The sequence below is a fragment of the Myodes glareolus genome, chromosome 7 (assembly GCF_982192425.1).
Source record: "Myodes glareolus chromosome 7, mMyoGla1.1, whole genome shotgun sequence".
Classification (NCBI taxonomy): Eukaryota; Metazoa; Chordata; class Mammalia; order Rodentia; family Cricetidae; genus Myodes; species Myodes glareolus.
In genome coordinates, this window is record NC_142032.1 from 48,923,757 (window position 1) to 48,942,633 (window position 18,877).

The window sequence follows — 18,877 nt, forward strand, 5'->3', positions numbered from 1 at the left end:
CCCAAGTTGAGGCCCCAAGAGAGATCACCACTGGAAGCCAGTCAAGTCCAGAATGCAAAAGCAAAGTTTATTCAGTGATCTCCAACCAAGCTGGGGACACAACCACTACTCACAACACAATGTGGTAGAAAAGAAGAGCCCCTTCCTCATTAAGGGGGTTGACAAAGATAGGCAAAAACTGCAAGCCAAGTTTATTCAGGGTCAAGGGGATTAGCTTTGTTGAGTAAAGCGAATGGACTATTTTTCTGTATACCCTCTTCTTCCTTTAAGTGTCTACTTCTTCTTCTGTGTATGTCCCTCGTCCTCCCCCCAAGCAGTTATTTCCTGCTCCTGTTTAGACAATAAAGCTAGGCAGCTAGCTGCCAGAAACAGTTGGTTTTTCCAGCTAATTCTTGTGATGTTGCAAAGAGCTCAAAGCCGGTGTCTTAACCAGCTCCTGACCAAGCAGAGGTTTTTGAAAATTTTTTTCTGTCCTTACATTTCCATGTCCTTACATTTCTATGTTCTTACAAGAGAAGGATGCCATCCACAGTGCCCAAGCCTTCCAATACATCAAGGTCATCTGCTACAGACACAAACAATCTCTTAGTCAGACTCTATTCTCTGGTGACTCTAGATTTTGTCAAGTTGTCAAAACTATCCCATTTCTTTATCTGTCTTTGGTGTCTAGATAAAGCTAGCTTTGTAGAACTTTTGTTGACAGAGTTTCTTCCTATTTTTTAATTTAAAAAATATAAATGTGTTGTAAATAGAAAAAATAAATTAATTAAAGCATAATTATAATAAGTTCTCATTTTTTTCATTCTCTCTGACCCTTCTGATTATACTCTAACTCCAAATGGATCAAACACCCCAATATAAAACCAGACACACTGAACTTTATAGAAAAGAAAGTGAGGTCATAGACACAAAAATTACTTCCTGGACAGGACACAAATAGTGCAGGCACTAAGATTGGCAATTAATAAATGAGACCATATGTAATTGAAAATACAGCATGGCAAATAACACCATCTTTCTGACAAAGCAAATTTTCCATTTACAGAATGGAAAAATATTTTTACTTATTTCACAGATGATAGAGGACTAATATCTAAAATCTATATAAACACTCAAGAACTAGATGTCAAAAAACCAAATAATGCAATTAAAAAATGGAATTCAGACCTAAAGGAAAAAAATTATCACTAGAGGAAACCCAAGTGGCTGTGAAACAAAAAAAAGTTCAGCATCCTTAGCCAATAGGGAAATGCAAATTGAAACTAATCTAAAATTCCATCCTATAGCTGTCAGAAGAGCTAAAATCAATAACACAAATGACAGCTTATGCTGTTGGGGATGTGGAATACAGGGAACACTCACCCATTACCGATAGAAGTAGGAAGTACAGCCTCTATGGAAATCAATGTGGCAATTCCTCAGAAAGATGGAAATTGATCTACTTCAAGATCGACCTATATTACTTTTGGACATATACCAAAACGTGCTTCATCCTTCCACAAGGGCACTTACACAACCATGTTCATTGTTGCTCAACTAATAATATCCAGAAACTGGAAACAACCTAGATGTCCATTAATAGATAAAGAAATTGTAGTACATTTATAAGATAGAGTATTACTCAGCTGTTAAAATAACATCATAAAATTTGCAGGTAAATGGGTATAACCAGAAAAAAATCACCCTGAGTTAGGTAGCCAGGAGCCAGAAAAATGAATATGCTATGTATTCATTTACAGGTGGATATTAACCACTAAATAAATGATAACCAAGTTATAATTGACTGTCCCGATGAGGTTAGTTATGCAGTTAAGGGACTAGGGAGAACACCTTCTTCTCCCTGACAGGTAAAAATTAAATAGATTTTATGAATGGACAGATGCCAGAGGAAATAGGAACAAAAAGCAAAGATCAGGTGAGGTAGGGGAGGGGAGATGGGTTGAGGAAAAGATTGCAGGGAAGGACAGCTAGAATTGAGAGGAATTTGAGGGGTGGTATGGAAAACTAATGCAGTGGAATCCTAGCATATATGAAGTTAACCTTAATGGATTCCCCAAATAATGGGGGAGACAGAGTCACAGCTTGCCATCTCTTGTCATCAAATTAAGCCAGGGCTGGATTATATCTAATTGAGTTATTGGCCAAAGGAGTACCATGTACATTCCCAAACAACCCAGGCTGTTCAAAACAGTAGTCTACTTTTCACAAACTGATAGAAAGGTCCCAATGCTGAAGACAATACCCACACAACACACAAAACTTGGATAAGCTGATCTTCACCCCTATGTTCTAGAGTCTGTGGTAGAGAAAGGTACTCTGAAAACTACCAAAAGAGAAATGTAATCACCAGTCTAGTAACGAAACCTTTGTTCTACTATGCAGCTCTGCCTGCAAAATATTCTAGGGCAATGGTGGAACTAAGCTGGTGCAAGAGAATTGTCTGTATTCTGTCAATCATGTTTTAAACAAATGCTGATTGGCCAGGCAGAAGGTGTAGGCAGGAAAACCAGACAGGAAGTGGAAATGATGCAAAGAGAGCAGGAGAATTCTGAGGAGGAGGAAGTTGATTCCTCCCACTCCTGCCCAGATCACGGAAGCAGCAGGATGTGAGCTGACCCACTGAAAAAGGTATTGAGCCAAATGGCTAACATAGATCATAAAAATGGGTTAATCAAGATGAGAGAGTTAGCTAATAAGTAGCCTGACCTAATGGGCCAATCAGCTTTATAATTTATAGAGATCTTAGTGTGATTTTTTTCTGGGACTAAACAGCTGGGGTACTGGGCAGGACAAAAACCCCAACAAGCAGGCCTGGCCTTCTCATGTTACACTAAGCTCATGGGAATAGCCAATCAACCTCTTATTTGACTTAAAGTTCACTTCACAAGATGGAAACTATATCCAAAAATGCTTGGATTATTAAGAATTAGAGATTATACGGTCCAGATATCTAGGGTCAAACCAAATGCTACTGGTATTTAAAACAAACAAATATACAAAAAGTGGTGGTAAAATGACTACTAATGATATTCTGTCTTATTGATTCATCATCAGAGAAGGTTCCTCCTGCAGCAGTGGGAATAAATACAGAGACCCACAGCCAGATATCAGCCAGAGAGATAAACCTTAGAACACACATCTCTTAATAGGGATCCATCATATTCCTTCACTTGAAACTTATGGAAGCCTACCAAAGAGGAAGCAGAAATAGTGTAAGGCCCAGAGGGGATGGAGGACACTATGAGAACAAGGTCCTCTAAATCAACTGAGCAATGCTCCTGTGAACTCACAGAGACTGAAGCAGCATGCTCAGGGTCTACACGTGTCTGCATGTGTCTGCACCAGGTCTCTGCTAATATATTATGGCTTCCAGTTTACTGTTCTTATGGGAGTTCTGAGTGTTTGAACAAGTGAGTCTCTGATTCTTGTACCTTCTCTTAGCCTCTATTCCTTCTGCTTGTTTGCCTTGTTCAACTTCAAAGTGATGATCTTTGGTTTACTTATGTTTTATTAATATGAGATTCCCCTCTGTATTCTGCAAATACCATTGGTTAATAACGAAACTGTCTTAATCCTGTGATAGGGTAGAGTAGAGCTAGGCAGGGAAAACTAAACTGAATGCTGGGAGAAAGAAGGGCAGAGTCAGGGAGAAGCCAGGGAGTGGTTGTGTGTCACATAGTGTGCCCTTTTGTACAATCAGCCCCACCCACAAAATTTTCATTGTAATGAATCATTGTTCTGGTTCAAGACCTCTAGCACACCATCATAACTGGACCCTCACTAAAACTCCTCTTGGATATCCTGCTATTGTTCAGCTATTGTTCCACTGGACCATGCCCTTCAAACACTCAAATATGTTGTAAATGGGGTAGATGTTAGAGTGGGTCAACCCAAGCCCCTGAATGTATGTCTGTGTGGTAGCTGGTCTGGTTGGTCTGTGTCACTGTTACTGGACCCTGAGGTAAGGAGCACAATCAACACTCCTGAGCCCATGCCATGGGACCAGTTTTCCCACATCCATAGTGAGGGGTAAGACCTTATCTCCCACATGTGGGAGCCCATTCTCCCATGAGGGACAGGTCCAATTTTCTCTCTCCTGCTACAGTGTCTATCAAGGGGCAGGTCAGCTAGCTCCAGGACAGTGAGGGTTGTGGCTGTCTCAGTAAAGCCCTCAATTTCAACACGCATAGCTCCTACTTTTATCAATTGAAAGTCTGTTCTTTTTTAATGAAAGAAAGAGAGTGTATCTAAATAAGAAAAAAGGTAGAGAAGAACTGAGGAGAGCAGCAGACAAAGGGGAAAATATGATATAGTGTATGAGAAGGAAATCTATCTTAAAGAAAAAGGGAAAAATCAAAGATATTGAAAATAGAAAAAAATTAAAATATAAGTGTATTAAATTCCCCATCTTCTTTCTTATTATTTCCTTTCTTATTTCTCCTAATTTCTCTCGAATTCAATGCTCTGTTATCTTTTTCTTTGTATTTGTGTATGTGTGTGTGTCTGTGTATATTCCAAAATATGTGAATACACTCTATTCAATCTATATGTTGCTGCTTGTATGCATATGATTTCATTTTTTATGATGACAGTGAAATTTGGGAAAAGGTTTTAATGCTTGCTAGAATTCATTTGTGATATCACCCAGTTTGTTTAATGGGATGTTTTGTTATTAATTCAAATCACTGGTTATTAACGTTCTGTTAAGTCCATTGGTCATGTTTTATTGCATTTAGTGAGAAATGTTGTGGATAAAGCATTTGAAGCTAGAAAGATGGCAATGATTTGAAGCTCTGGGTGTCTTTGAGGGGTCCCTGGCAATGGGACCAGGATCTATCCCTGGTGCATGTGCTGACTTTTTGGGGCCTATTCAAGGTATTCCCTACGGTAGGATACCTTGCTCAGTATTGATTCGGGTGGGGGGGTTCTCCTGCCTCTACTTGATGTGCCAGATTTTGTTGACTACCTATGGGAAGCCTTACCCTTTCTGAAGTTTGGATGGGGCATGGGTTGTGGAGGGGGAGGTTGGCAGAGGAGCAGAAGAAGGAAAGGAAGGGGGAACTGTGATTGGTATACAAAATAAGTTAAAAATTAAAATAAAAAAGCAGTTCTATCCATGTATATGCTGAATTTTAGTCTTTTTGTGCATTATTGCCCTTCTTTTTCCAATGAAACCCTTGCTCTCAACAAGTTTCCTTGCTACTTTCTTATCTTTTTCTCCCTTTTTCTGCCCAGTGACTGTTTATTCTAACTTTTTATTGATTTTATTGAGCTATGCATTCTCCTCTGCTCCCCTCCTTTTTTCTCCCCTCCCCTTCTGCCCTCTCCCATGCTCCCTATGCCCCCCAATTAACTCAGGAGATCTTGTCGTTTTCTACTTCCCGTATAGATTAGACCCATGTATGTCTCTCTTAGGGTCATCATTATTGTCTAGGTTCACTTGGGTTGTGAATTGTAGACTGGTTTTCTTTGCTTTATGTCTAAAAGCCACTTATGAGTGAGTACATATGATGTCTGTCTTTCTGGATCTGAGCTACTTTCATATCTTCTATGTGTCAGCCATGGAGTTAAAATAAGTTTGCTTATATGAGTGTTGGTACAAAGTAACTTACTGAAACTGAGCAACTTACAATTAAAAAATGTGATACCCCATTTAATATTAACTGCCAATAGTTGTCAGGGATGGGTAGAGCCCCATAAGCCTTTTTTCTTGTCTGGTATGAAATATTGAGGGGCCCAATCTTATATGGACCTTATACAGGTAATATCAACTGCAGTGAATTCATGGGCAAAGCAGTATTGTCATGTCCAGAAGACACTGTTTCTCAGAAGTCCTCTCAACCTCTGACCCTTAACAGCCTTTCTGCTCCCTCTTTCTCAATGTTGCAAGATCTTTAGGGGAAGTAATATATATATTGACTGTTTAAGGATGAGCAGTTCACAATCAATAGTTAAGAATTCCCATGTATAGACTTACAATATATTTTGCCATAATTTCACTTAATTATAGAAGCCAAAATTACCCACTTGTGCAGGCCCAAAAATATGATCCTATTTCCACATTGACCAAAGTTTAAAGAGTTGGAACTTAACTCTAGTTCCTTCAAGGTTATTGGGCTTCTACCTCAAACAAAGTTCCCACCTAGATGGAGGTCAGAGAGTTCTGCTCTCTCAACGTTATTGTCAAGAGGTGTGGCTAATAACCAGACCTTGTAATCCAGGATTAGAGAAGTAGATCTGTTCCTACCTCAAACAAAAGTCTAAAGATCCAACTAAGTTCCAGTTCCCTTAAGGATTCCACCCAGGGAGTGGTTTTCCTACAGAATGTTTTGGTCTAGGGTATAAGCATGACTTATTTTGTTGTAGCATCAAAATGTCTAACTATGAATGCAATCTTTGACCTTCAATTAGTATATTCATTTCCTTGTATCATATTAATGCAGTCTTTTGTCTTACACCTACCTTTTGGGGTCCGGGGTATTTTGAGCAGTTGGAAATTAAATGCGGGTGAATTTTCAGTACTCGCTGGAATTCCCTTCTGATACTATCCTATATGTTTCTCCATTTTATTATTTTCATTTGCATCTTCATATTCTTTACTATATTTCTAAATCCCTGAGCCTCTACTCTGGCAAGAGGTACTTTTGTCGAGGCTAGCCCCCAACACCCACTGTGTTTTCTGTGAAGGCTGGAAACCAGAAAGACTTATGTGTTAATTAAGACATACTTCAAAGAACTGAGAAATGGGGAGGGGGAGAGATCAAGGACTTGTGAGTTGGTAGTTCCACTATCTAGAAGTGACAGAAGAGAGACATCTCTCTCAGACAGCAAAAGGATGAAAGAGCGAAGAACGGGAGTGGAAGGAGGGAAAGAGAGAAGAAGAGAGGCAGAGAAGAAGAGAAGAAAGGAAGTTTCTACTTCATTCTATCTAGGTGAGCCTTCTCAGTTTGAATTATGGGCAGCCACATTGATCAGGACAAATATTTGCTGATCCCACAGCTTCCAAGAGGAGTTTCTTTCATAAATATTATTATAATCTCTCAGAAAGACATAAGTTGGGACATCCTTGTTACTGAATTTTTCCTTTGATTTTTCTTTTCTTCTGTTTTTAATCCTGACACTGTTTTGCCTTGTAACTTAAATTAATTTCAAATCATTAATCCATGCATATCACCCTCTTCATTGCTGATAATCCATGCGTTTGCCACTAAATATGGCAAGAATATGTTTATTACTAAAGTATAACTTAATACAGTCAAACAGTTTTATGTTTAAAGCATAAAACAACCACATAAAAGCAAAGTACATTTCTTCCAAAAAATTGGCCACATCTGTGTCCATATGTTCTGCAACATAAAAGACTTGACTTTTGGTGGGCTCCAAAGCATAGTCTGTATTGTGTTCTTATTCTACAAACATTTGCACTAACACAGGTAGAAAAAAATTGCTAATTGATCTGTATCTTACTTGTATTTGAAAAGAAAACCCCAGTGCCATTAGCAGTCTCACTTTGATATTACGACTCTGAATATGTCTGTATTCCTGTAAGGTATCACTTCAGGAAACTGAACTCAGAGTTGGTTTTTGTTAGTCAGAGCATAGCAGAGAAACCACCGAAATCACTGCTCCATGACTGGGGGAATAGTTTTTCTTGTAAATATGAGACAAAATAGTCAGTTGTATCTGAAAGGGTCCAAAGTAAAAAGAATAAGAAGCAGACTGGACATGGTGAGGGCTATCTTTAAGAGAAGTAAGAATAGCAAGAGAGGGAATAGCTGCATTAGTGGGGACAAGGGAATAATTTTGCCTTATATAGGGAAGCAACCAATATCTGGGAGAAGGGAAACCAGCTACCCACAACAACCTGGGAGCTACCATAGTGGAGGAGGAAGAAAGAAAGGTGAAAAGGGCCAGAATTCTAAACTAGACTTTGAAATACATAACAAACATGTAAGAGTAGGAATTGAAAGAGACAAAAGCCAGCATGGACTTTTATATACAATGGCATATATAGCCAAGGAAGATGACTTTCTTGCAGAACCCCAAGTGTTTGTAGGTTCCTCACAAATACTGACTTTGGACTTTTATCTGTCTGCCAGAAATCCTTCTATAGTCCAGCTTGTGCTAAGCCTGCACTGTACTTATTCCCTGACCCATGAAAAAGTGAGAAAGTGGAATTTCCTTTCAACATGAGAATTTTTAAATGTGATTAAAGTTGGCTTAGTGAGTAAAGGTGCTGTTTGCCTAAGCTGAGAGCCTGTTTGATCCTCGGAACCTGTGTGGTGGAAAAAGAGAGAGACTGCCTTTTACCAGTTGTCCTTTAACCTTCAAATGAGTTCAATGAAATGCCTGTAACACATTGTACACTCACACATGCACACACACACGCACACACACACACATGCATGCACAAACACACGCATGAACACACAGACACACAATTGATGGATAGATAGGTAGATAGATAGATAGATAGATAGATAGATAGATAGATAGATAGATAGACAGACAGAAGATAGATAGAGAACAAATTAAATCTGACTCCATTGGAACATATATGAAAGGAATAAATCCAGATATTGCACACCTCAGATGTGTAAAATCAGTATTGTAAATGTTATTTTGCCCTGAAAACAATCTTTCTGAATGCACTCTTGACTTCCTTGTTCCTCAGACTGTAGACCAAGGGGTTCAACATGGGGATGACCATGGTATAGAACACAGATACAGTTTTGTCAGTGTCCATTGCATGACTGGAGCTAGGTTGCAAGTACATAAATATTACAGTACCGTAGAAAATAAAAACAGCAGTAAAATGGGATGCACAGGTGGAAATGGCCTTCTGATGGCCTGCTGCTGAGTGCATCTTTAGGATTGTGATAAAAATCATTAGGTAGGATATTAAGATAATAATGAGAGCAAAGAAGATATTGAAACTGGCTACACAAACAAGAATCAGCTCATTCATGTGTTTGTCAAAGCAAGAGAGTACCATGACAGCTGGAATATCACAGAAGAAATGATGAACTACATAGGGCTCACAGAAGGAGAGACTGAATGCATCCCCAGTGTAGATGCAGGCATTGATGAAACCACAGGCATAGCAGCTGGCAATCATGCATACACACGCACCTGTAGTCATGGTGGTAGTATAGTGTAGGGGTTTACAGACTGCTGCATAGCGATCATAGGCCATTGAGGCCAAGAGGTAATTTTCCACAGTAGCAAAGCCAGTAACAAAGAACATCTGAGTAGCACAATCATTGTAGGACATGACTTTGTCTCCTACTAGAAACCCAGCCATAACTTTCGGAGTGACTCCTGAGGAGTAACAGAAGTCCACCAGTGATAGATTACCAAGGAAAATATACATGGGAGTATGGAGTTGAGAGTCCAGAACGATAAGCAGGATTATCCCCAGGTTCCCCATCAGGGTGATGGTGTAGATGAGGAGGAAGAGGATAAAGAGGGGAAGCTCCAAGGCTTGGTCATCAGTGAGTCCCAGCAGGATGAACCATGTCATGTCTGTCCTGTTCTCCATTAGGGTTACTAGAGAATCAAAGTATGCTCTGTATCAAAGGGTCAAAAGTTACAAAAAGATTAAGAAGTTAAATTGAACTTCACATTATCAAGCAACATGTACTTTGATATTTTCTATAAAGGCATGATCTTGAGAGAAATGATTACAAATTATAAGCAGGGTTAAAAGCTGTTGAATCTGTGGAATCTTAATCAATGTTCTGCTAATTTCAATTTTATAGATTGTTAGCAAAAATGTAAACAATCTAAGAATCTAATCAAAATGATTTTCTGGCTGAATCTATTTTCTAATTCATTTCTCTTTAGTTCAGTCAAACATGTGTTTCTCATTTACCAAGAACTCCATAAAACCTTTACGGTATATTAATTGTTTCCTCCCAACAGAATTTTGAGTTTGACCGCCTGTTCTAATCTTTTAAATTATGAAGCACAAAAGGTTGAGTCATTTATTCATATTTACACAAGCCTAATTTGGTGATTTCTGTTAAGCAGTCAAGTCATTCGTGTGTGTGTGTGTGTGTGTGTATCCTAATCTTTTTTATTACTTTAAAAAATATCAATTCAAATTCCTGCCTCCTCCCCTCTTCTCACTCCCCTCCCACTCCTTCCACACATCCTCCTGCCTACACCTTCCAATCTTAAGAGAGGGCAAGGCACCCTGCGCTGTGGAAAGTCCAAGGCCCTCCCAACTGCATCTAGGTTGAGCAAAGAATACATCCAAAGAGAATAGGATCCCAAAAAGCCCGTACATGCAGTGCCATTGTCATTGTTCACTCAGTCTGCCCCAACTGTCAACCACATTCATAGGGACTAGTTTGATCTCATGCTCATTTATTTCCAGTCCAGTTGGAGCCTGTGAGCTCCCATTAGCTCAGGCACATTGAAGTCAAGTCATTCTTATAGCTATTTTGAGTCCCTTCTAAATCTAATATTCTAACATATTTATATATTTTAACCTGAATTTATGCCAATGTATAATTTCCACTTTGTTTCAGTTTCTATTTTGAGTTTCATAATGAACTAAGTGATAGCACAGGTAGCAGCTTTATCTTGTCCACTAAGTATTTGTATTTCATCAGTGGAACAAAAAACAAACCTAGAAATGAAGGTACCAAAGTGCCATTAATAAATTAATAAGTTCTGAATTGCACTTTATCTCTCCCTATACACACTCATTTTATGCATCTTACAGTTAGGACACACAGATAGCATTGTGGTTTAAAGCATAAATTTTTGACTAGTTTGAAGATAATACAAGGTGAACTCTGAAATTATCTTCATATAACTCAATGCCAAGTGAATATGGTGGGATGATTGACAGGATGGAAATGATCAACCTCAAAGAGATTCTTACTGAAGATCTGTCATCAGATATAGATACAGAGTTCATATTCCTGGAAATGGTGCACATAATATTGGACATTTACTACACCAATCCTGATCAAAATTTCCTGAGTATCTTGTTCTCATCTGCAAAATGAAGACAGTAATGAGACCTGCTTAGAGATGTTTCTCTGAGAATTTAACCATCTAATATGTAAAAGGCAGCAAATGTGTGCTCAGCATAGTCAGGAAAGTTTTGTTTATCATGTTACTGTTAAACCTTCATAGTATTTTGTACACTGGTTTGATCAATGTGGATGCTGACACACAAGACTTTGATTTTCAGTAAAGATTTCCCATTTTAAAATTTTTCTCTCCAATATGGAAGGACTTGGCGGAGGTGAAGAATATGACCAAAATACATTTAAACTTTAAAATTATTTTAAATAATGAAAATAAAAATGAATAACTGTCTCCAAATTGTTTCTTGCTATATTAAAGCCATTAGGATTCTCTAAGCTTTCTGATGTTGTCGTTCTGTCCTTATTCCAAAAATGTGATTGGTGATTCCATGATTCAAGATGAGTCTGTATTTTACTTTTGATATGATGAATTGTCTTTAAATAATCATCTCATCTCCAATCAATGGCATACCTTAGCCAAACCAGAGTCTATAAGTTGAAGTATTCCTGAATTATGGGATGTCTTCATCTCATAGATTTACTTTCATGGCAAGTTCCATCCCAGATGCTATTATATCTGAGTCTCTTCTCATGTAGTAACAGCATATATAATTTCTTGATCATAATGAAGCTTTTGAAGAATAGTCATCCAATTATAATTATTATTCATGACTTTTCATCCTCATAACATCAGTTTATAAGATTGATTTGAACATTGTTTTCTACCTTTAACAAAGACAGGATTAACTTAGAAGATACTTAGCTCTACAATCAGTAATGAAAACTTTGTATAAATATGTCTGTAATTTCCCATACATATAAGTCTTGTGGGACAAGTAACATTTTCATTCTTTACTATTAGGAAGTTGACAATTGAAATGTATATAATATTCTAAAAATTATATGTCCAGTTTTTTAATAAAGTCAAGATTCAAAAGTTAAAGGTGTCAACCTAATTAAAATTCTGTGAATTTTATTCATACCACTGTCAATATGTGTAGTATTAGTGTGAATTGGCATGAGATCACAGGGTAAAAGTTAAAGTACACTTCAACTCTTGTCATGAAGGAAGCAGTCTTTCACTTTGAAGATTATATGTTTCCTTTTTTTGTTGCTTTCCTCTAATAAGAAGCAAATACATAGTTAAAAAAGTGCGAGTATAGCCTAATCAGCTAAGATATCGTATGCTTTGTTTTGCTCATCCTCACTGAGAAATAAGCACATGTGTCATAAGAACATCTGCATTCCTTATGATAGAAATTTTTAGATTTACCTCAGATTTTGAAAACATATTGAAATCATCTAATCTTCTTTTAGCCTAACCCGCAGTGAATTCAGTTGCTTTGATGGTTTTGCAGACAAAAATTGTGAAAAGTTCATGGAGAATAGACGCTTACCAGTTTTCTAGGAGAGAACAGTCAATCTAGAATAGCATTCCGAAATTCCCAGATCAGCCATGGAATACCATGTAAGTGCTGTGTGAGAAACTCCCTCTCAGACAGTGGTCAAAAAGTCCCAACTACTCTACTGCAGTGAATGGAGAAGGAAAGAGTATTAGCATTGATTAAGGCCCAATTACTCCATTAATTCTTGGGTCTCTGGAAGAGTCTCTGACTTTCTCCTAACATGCTTCATAGACACAATAAAATTGTGTCTCTCAAGTAGCCCACAAACTGTGCCTGTATGCAGTGCATATCTACAAAGCTTCTCACGAAGAGGTTAGCAATTAAAAGTCAGTCAGTGTGAATTTATCTTTGTTTTTCTAGACCTTAGTTGAAGGCTTATAGCAAATCCCCACTCAGGTCAAGAAGGCCTACAGATGCTAAGAATTATGATCATTTAGATCAAAAACTAATGGCCAATGAAGCATGGCATACAGTGTGTTCCTCCTAAATTGACATCACTTAGAGTTACATTACACTTGGAGGCCAATACAAGGAGATGTAGGGCCTCCTAGAGACATTGAGACCTCTAGAGAGTGATTCGATGGGATTGTCTAAACTTCCTAATCCTACAGGGTAAAGACAATTAAGGTGTCCATGGAGATTCAGCTAGTTATTTTTATTGTACACATTTTTATTACTTTTATTTCTTTTCTTCTAATTGATGCATAAATTGCACACAAAATATCTCACTTTCCAATGTGTTGCTCTGGAAAATCTCATTCAAATAATACTCAGATAGCATAAACAGTGTCATCTAAGTCAATTGTCTGAGTTTCTCTTAGATAACTTTCCATCACACTTCTTTGGTAACTGAATTTATCCAAATATGTTTTCATGCCATCATTAGGGCATCCTTACAAAAATAACTATGACTGAATACTGTGAAAAACTATACACCAACAAAATGTGTGAGACTGATAAAAATACAAACTTGGGATAATGTTCATCCTACCAAAATTGACTCCAGGAAATCTGTTTCTAAATATTTTTATATCCATAGAAACATGCTACTCCCATCCTTTGTCAGAGAACATTTTTTTTTGCAGTGAGTATTGCTTAATGGAGAGTCTCATAACTGCCAAAAACCCTGAGAATAAGTGACTGTGAGTACTTAATCTAGGTGCAGCATCCATATCAACTTTTCAACCCAAAATTCAGAGACCATCTTGAAGGGAAACAGAGAATATGAAAGCCCAAGTAGGGGAGGAACACTGTGAAATGCTGTCTTCCAGAAATAATATAGATGTCACACACAGAACAGCTGTACTTAATGTACTTAGCACACAAGACAAAGTTGAGAAAGTTCAGAGACTCTGCTCTGCCATGACTCACTACATCCATTAGTAGTGTGTGCTTAGTGTCAGAGAAGCTACAGCAGAGACATTGTCCTTGCCAGATACCTGTCCTAGTGGGACTGAAAGCATGTGAGAGCAAGCCTTTTAGGAAAGCATTTGGCATTGTAAAATAAGAAAATGGGTTACAGAAAAGCCACTAGTAGTGGGGAAGGAATTTGTGATGCAGTATTATATTTTGTTGAATAAAGCTTCAGAATACCCACACAGGTTTTACTGCAGGAATTTCTCCAATGTTAATGGTGGAAAGAGAAGGTGGAAAACCCCAAGAGGCAGTTTTTGGTCAAAATGATTGCTATATGCCACCAAGTGTTATCTCTGAACTTTGATGAATGTCACACAAATTTTGTAATATGGATGCTCATGAGTGATGGAGTATTGCACAAGTTATGAGTTTTCTGTTTAACAGAGATAAAGGTTGCGCAAACCTCTGTTATGACTCCTGAAAGATCTATTCCAAATGATTTTTATGTTTACCATGATGTGTTGCAATAAGGTGTATGGTATGGGCTAATTCTTAAGCAGAACTGTAGAAGAATAAAAATATAACACAGAGTGGATATGGGCAGATATTTCTGGAACCTGTGCAAGAGAATGCAAATGGCTGCTCCTATGATGCTCACTCTGTGATTAATGTCATCAAGGAGACTTTAGAAGAATCTTCTCTTGAACCTGAATCTGAATCAAACACTGAACCATAAGCAATGAATAAAAGCTTAGAAAAGAAAGGCAGAATCTACTTCTCTGCCTCAAGAACCAGCAAAGCCAAGTATTAGAGGTAAACCAGAAGTTCAAACTCAGTTGTCTCTTGTGTATGAATAAAGATGTTGAGAATGACCTGGTTTTTCTTTTCAAGAACCAAAATCACCCAGAGGAGTTATAGAATATAATGATTCTGACAACCAGATAATATTCATTACCCAAGAGTCATCAGCTTTCCATTGATAATTTGCCTCATGATATTGATAAAATTGAGCTGAAAGACTCATTTATTAGTTTTGGAAAAGTAGTTGAATATCATCTCAATACCAGGAATATTGGGGACAAGCTTCCAAATTCTCTCAACAGGTTAAGATAATCTTTTACCAGCATTATTTTTTTCTGCTTCTAATATTTTATTTTTATTTTTTTAAAAATGAAAATAAACTATCTTGTTTCATTATCCATATCAACCCATGTTCCCACTCCCTCCCATTTCTTCCACTTACCCCTATCTCCCACCCAAACACCACCCCCATCCACAACTCAGAGAGGGTGAGGCACATCACTTTGGGGAAGGTCCAAGGTCTTTCCTACTATATCTAGGCTGAACAAAACACCCGTCCAAAGAGAATAGATTTAAAAAATGCCAGTACAAGCAGAAGGGATAAATCCTGGTGCCACTGCCAGAGTCCCCTCTGTCTGCCCTGGTCATGCAACTGCCAACCACATTCAGAGGGACTAGTTTGGCCCTATGCTTGTTCATTCCCTGTCAGGCTAGAGTTGGGAGCTCCCATTAGATCAGATAGACTGTTTCAGTGGGTGTACCCATCATGGTTTTGACCTTTTTGCTCATATTCTCATTTCTCCCACTCTTCCTCTGGACATTGGGAACTCAGTCAAGTGATTCTCTGTGGGTCTCGGTCTCTGTTTCCATCAGTTTCTGGATGAAGGTTCTATGATGAAATTTAAGGTATTAATCAGTCTGACTACAGGACAAGGCCAGTTTGGACACCCTCTTCTCTATTGCTTAGGGTTTTAGCTGGAGTCATTGTTGTGAAGTCCTAGGAATTTCTCTAGATCCAGATTTCTTGCTAGCTCCATAATGGTTACCTTTATCAAGAAAGAGATAATCTCTTAATTGCAAAACCAATTATATTTGGAGAAGAATCACGTATAAATATGGAAGAGAAAAAACAAAGCTGCAAAAGAACAAGAATTCAGAGATTTCGATGATGATTGCAAAGATATTAGGCAAAATGATCTAATTTTGGTGGTCCACATGGAATAGTGGTAGGATGATACATGGTCATAACTGACAAGGACTGCCAGCAATAGACAAAAGGGCATAGCCCAGAAACTTAGCCACAGGACAAATAAGAGGTTTTCACAGGGCAACATCACTTAAACTCCACTGTTGGCAAAGTCTTAGCAGTGGAACCTAACTCACTGTGTTTTCATTCTTGCTAAAGTTTTTTTTCCTTTTGGCTTTGGAATGTAATACAACTTTTTGATCACGTCTTTGATATGAAAAGCATCTTTTGGTTAGCAATTAAATTATGTGAACATTATTTTCCAATTTCACAACAGGATTCATATTATTAATTCAGGAATCTAAATTTGGAGAGTTAAGGACTGAGATAAAAAATGACCATATTTTAAACTGTCTACAACAAAATGAACTTCAAAGGACAGACTCACTGAATTCAGGTCATTCAAGTTAAAAAAGGAAAGTTCTCTGATACACATTTTAAGTGCTACTGTTTCTGCTTTTAATATGGGAAGCACAAGAACCCCTGAGTGACCCACTTGCCAGTGGAACTGCACCTTTCCCTGGAATCTGATCCCCCAAATACTTGTCCCAGCTAGGCTTTGTTCCCCACTGCTGGGTCCTTTCCCCAATACCAGCAGTCTGCCTCCGCTGAGGTACAGACCACAACCACAACCCATAACCAGTGAGTGACCCTCTAGTCCTGTGGTCAGTCACCTCCTATCTGAAGGCCAGCACCACTGCTATGTCCTGCGTCTATCACTGTTGGAATACCACCACTCTGAAGCAGCACTCACCTGGCTAGCTGGTGAGTGACCTGCTTGCCAACCTGTCAGAAGTAGACTGACACTACCTCTGAATTCTCATCCTCAAGATCCAAACCACCACCCAAGCCCTTCCACCCCATCATCCTCCCCATTGCAAGCCATTCCCCAGAACTCCCACAGACTTTATAAACCCAGATGCAGTCCACATCAGTTGGAAGAATGAAAGCCAAAGTCCCAGGTATAGTACACACCAGTCAGAAGAACAGCCCTAGCAGCTCTACCAGAGGCCAGACTGGTTTTGGCACCCTCTGAAGAAGACTCAGGCTTTACTGGAGGACAGGCTGGATCTAGAGACCAGAGGCCAGATTGGAACAGGAGACCCAAGGCCCCCCAAACTTCAAAAGAGATATCTTATAGGACCTAAAGAAATGATAGTCACCAGAACCTTGGGCCACTTAGGCCAGAAAACCTGAGAGGAAACAGAAACCAAGGAACAAAGCACCCATCCAACAGAGACAAACACGGGAATCCAAAACTACACCTATAATCATCCCAAATCCAGATGACTAAATGCCAATTTAAGAAAACAATCAATAACAGAAGGGGCAATGTGTCACCACCAGAGCTGAGCTATCCTACAACAGCAAGACCTGTACATTTCAACAAAGCTGAAGTATAAAAAAAGTCCTTGGAAATAAGTTTATAAAGAAGATAGCGGTTCTTAAAGAGGAAATTTAAAAATTTCCTTGAAGAAATTGGAGAAAAGTCAAACAGAAATTTGTAAGAAATAAAATCTCTTAAACAATGCCAAGAAAGCGAAGGAGAAACAAAACAAAACAAAACAGGTGAAGGAAACACATAAAGCTGTTCAAGACTTGAAAATATAAATAGTAGCAATAAATAAAACACAAACCGGAGGAATTCTGAAAATGTAAAATCTGAGTAAGTGAATAGAAACTACAGATGCAAGCATCAGCAGCAGAATACAAGAGATTGATGAGAGAATCTCAGACATTGGCGTTACAATAGAGGAAATAGATTCATCAGTAAAAGAAATTGTTAATCTAAAAAAAATCCTAACACAAAACATCCAAAAAATCTGGGACACTATGAATCTGGAACACTAAAAAATAATAGGAATAGACAAAGGAAAATAATTCCAGCTCAAAGGCACAGAAAAATATATTCAACAAAGTTGTAGAAGAAAATTTTCCCTACCTAAGGAAAGATATACCTATAAAGGTCGAAGAAGTTTAAAGAAAATAAAATAGACTGGGCACCAATTTCTCAATGGAGATGTTGAAAGTTAGAAAATCCTGGACAGGCATCTTGTAGACTCTTAGAGACCATGGATGAAAGCAAAGACTATATTACCAAGCAAAATTTTCAATCACCATAAATAGCAAAAACAAGATATTTCATGATAAACTCAAATTTAATCACTATCTTTCCACAAATCCAGTCCAAGAGAATGTATTAGAAGAAAAACTCCAACCCAAGGAAGTTAGCTGCCCACATGAAAACACAGACAATATGATCCCACACCAGCAAAACACAAAAAAGAAAACATATACACACCACCAAAAACAACAACAACAAGCAGCAGGAATTAACAATCATTGATCATTAATGTCTGTTAAGATCAATGGACTCAATTTGCCTATAAAAGGAGACAGGCTAACAAAATGGGCACAAAAACAGGGTCCATTATTCTACTGCATACAAGAAATATACCTCAACATCAGTAACTGATGAAAGAAGATGCAGAGATACATAGCTAAGCACTCTCAGAGTCTAGCTAAAGAGAGGAAAGAGCAATGATATGAGCAAACGGGTCAAGACCATGATGGAGATACCCACAGAAACAGTTAACCTGATCTAGTATGAACTCACTGACTCCAGACTGACAGTGGGGAAACTTGCAAAGGACAAAATTAGGGGTTGTGAATCTGGGTCACAGTTGTGTGTGTGGCTTAGGCAGTATGTTGAGCCACTGGCAGTGGGACCAGGATTTATCCATAGTGCTTAAACTGCCTTTTTGGAGCCCGTTTTCTTTGGAAGGATATCTTGTTCAGCCTAGATATAGGGGGGAGGTACTTGGTCCTTTCTCAAAATGATACAACAGACTTTGTTGATTCTCCATGGGAACCCTTACCTCTCTGAGGAGTGCATTCCGGTGATGTGGGGAACAAGCTGTGGTGGAAGGAGAAGGGGAGGGAGTGGAAACTGGGATTGACTGGTTAAATGAGAAGAGATTGTTTAAAAAAAACATAAGAAAAAAATCATATCACATAAAAAT

General features: G+C 38.3%; 1 protein-coding gene across 1 annotated transcript; it reads right to left on the bottom strand.

Moving 5' to 3' along the window:
- Nucleotides 1-8,617: 8,617 nt before the first annotated feature.
- LOC125397421 (olfactory receptor 5B3-like) lies at nucleotides 8,618-9,544 on the bottom strand. Its single transcript, XM_087907596.1, has one exon. It carries the CDS (start codon nucleotides 9,539-9,541, stop codon nucleotides 8,618-8,620), a length of 924 nt encoding a protein of 307 aa, XP_087763722.1. The 5' UTR covers nucleotides 9,542-9,544.
- Nucleotides 9,545-18,877: the final 9,333 nt, after the last annotated feature.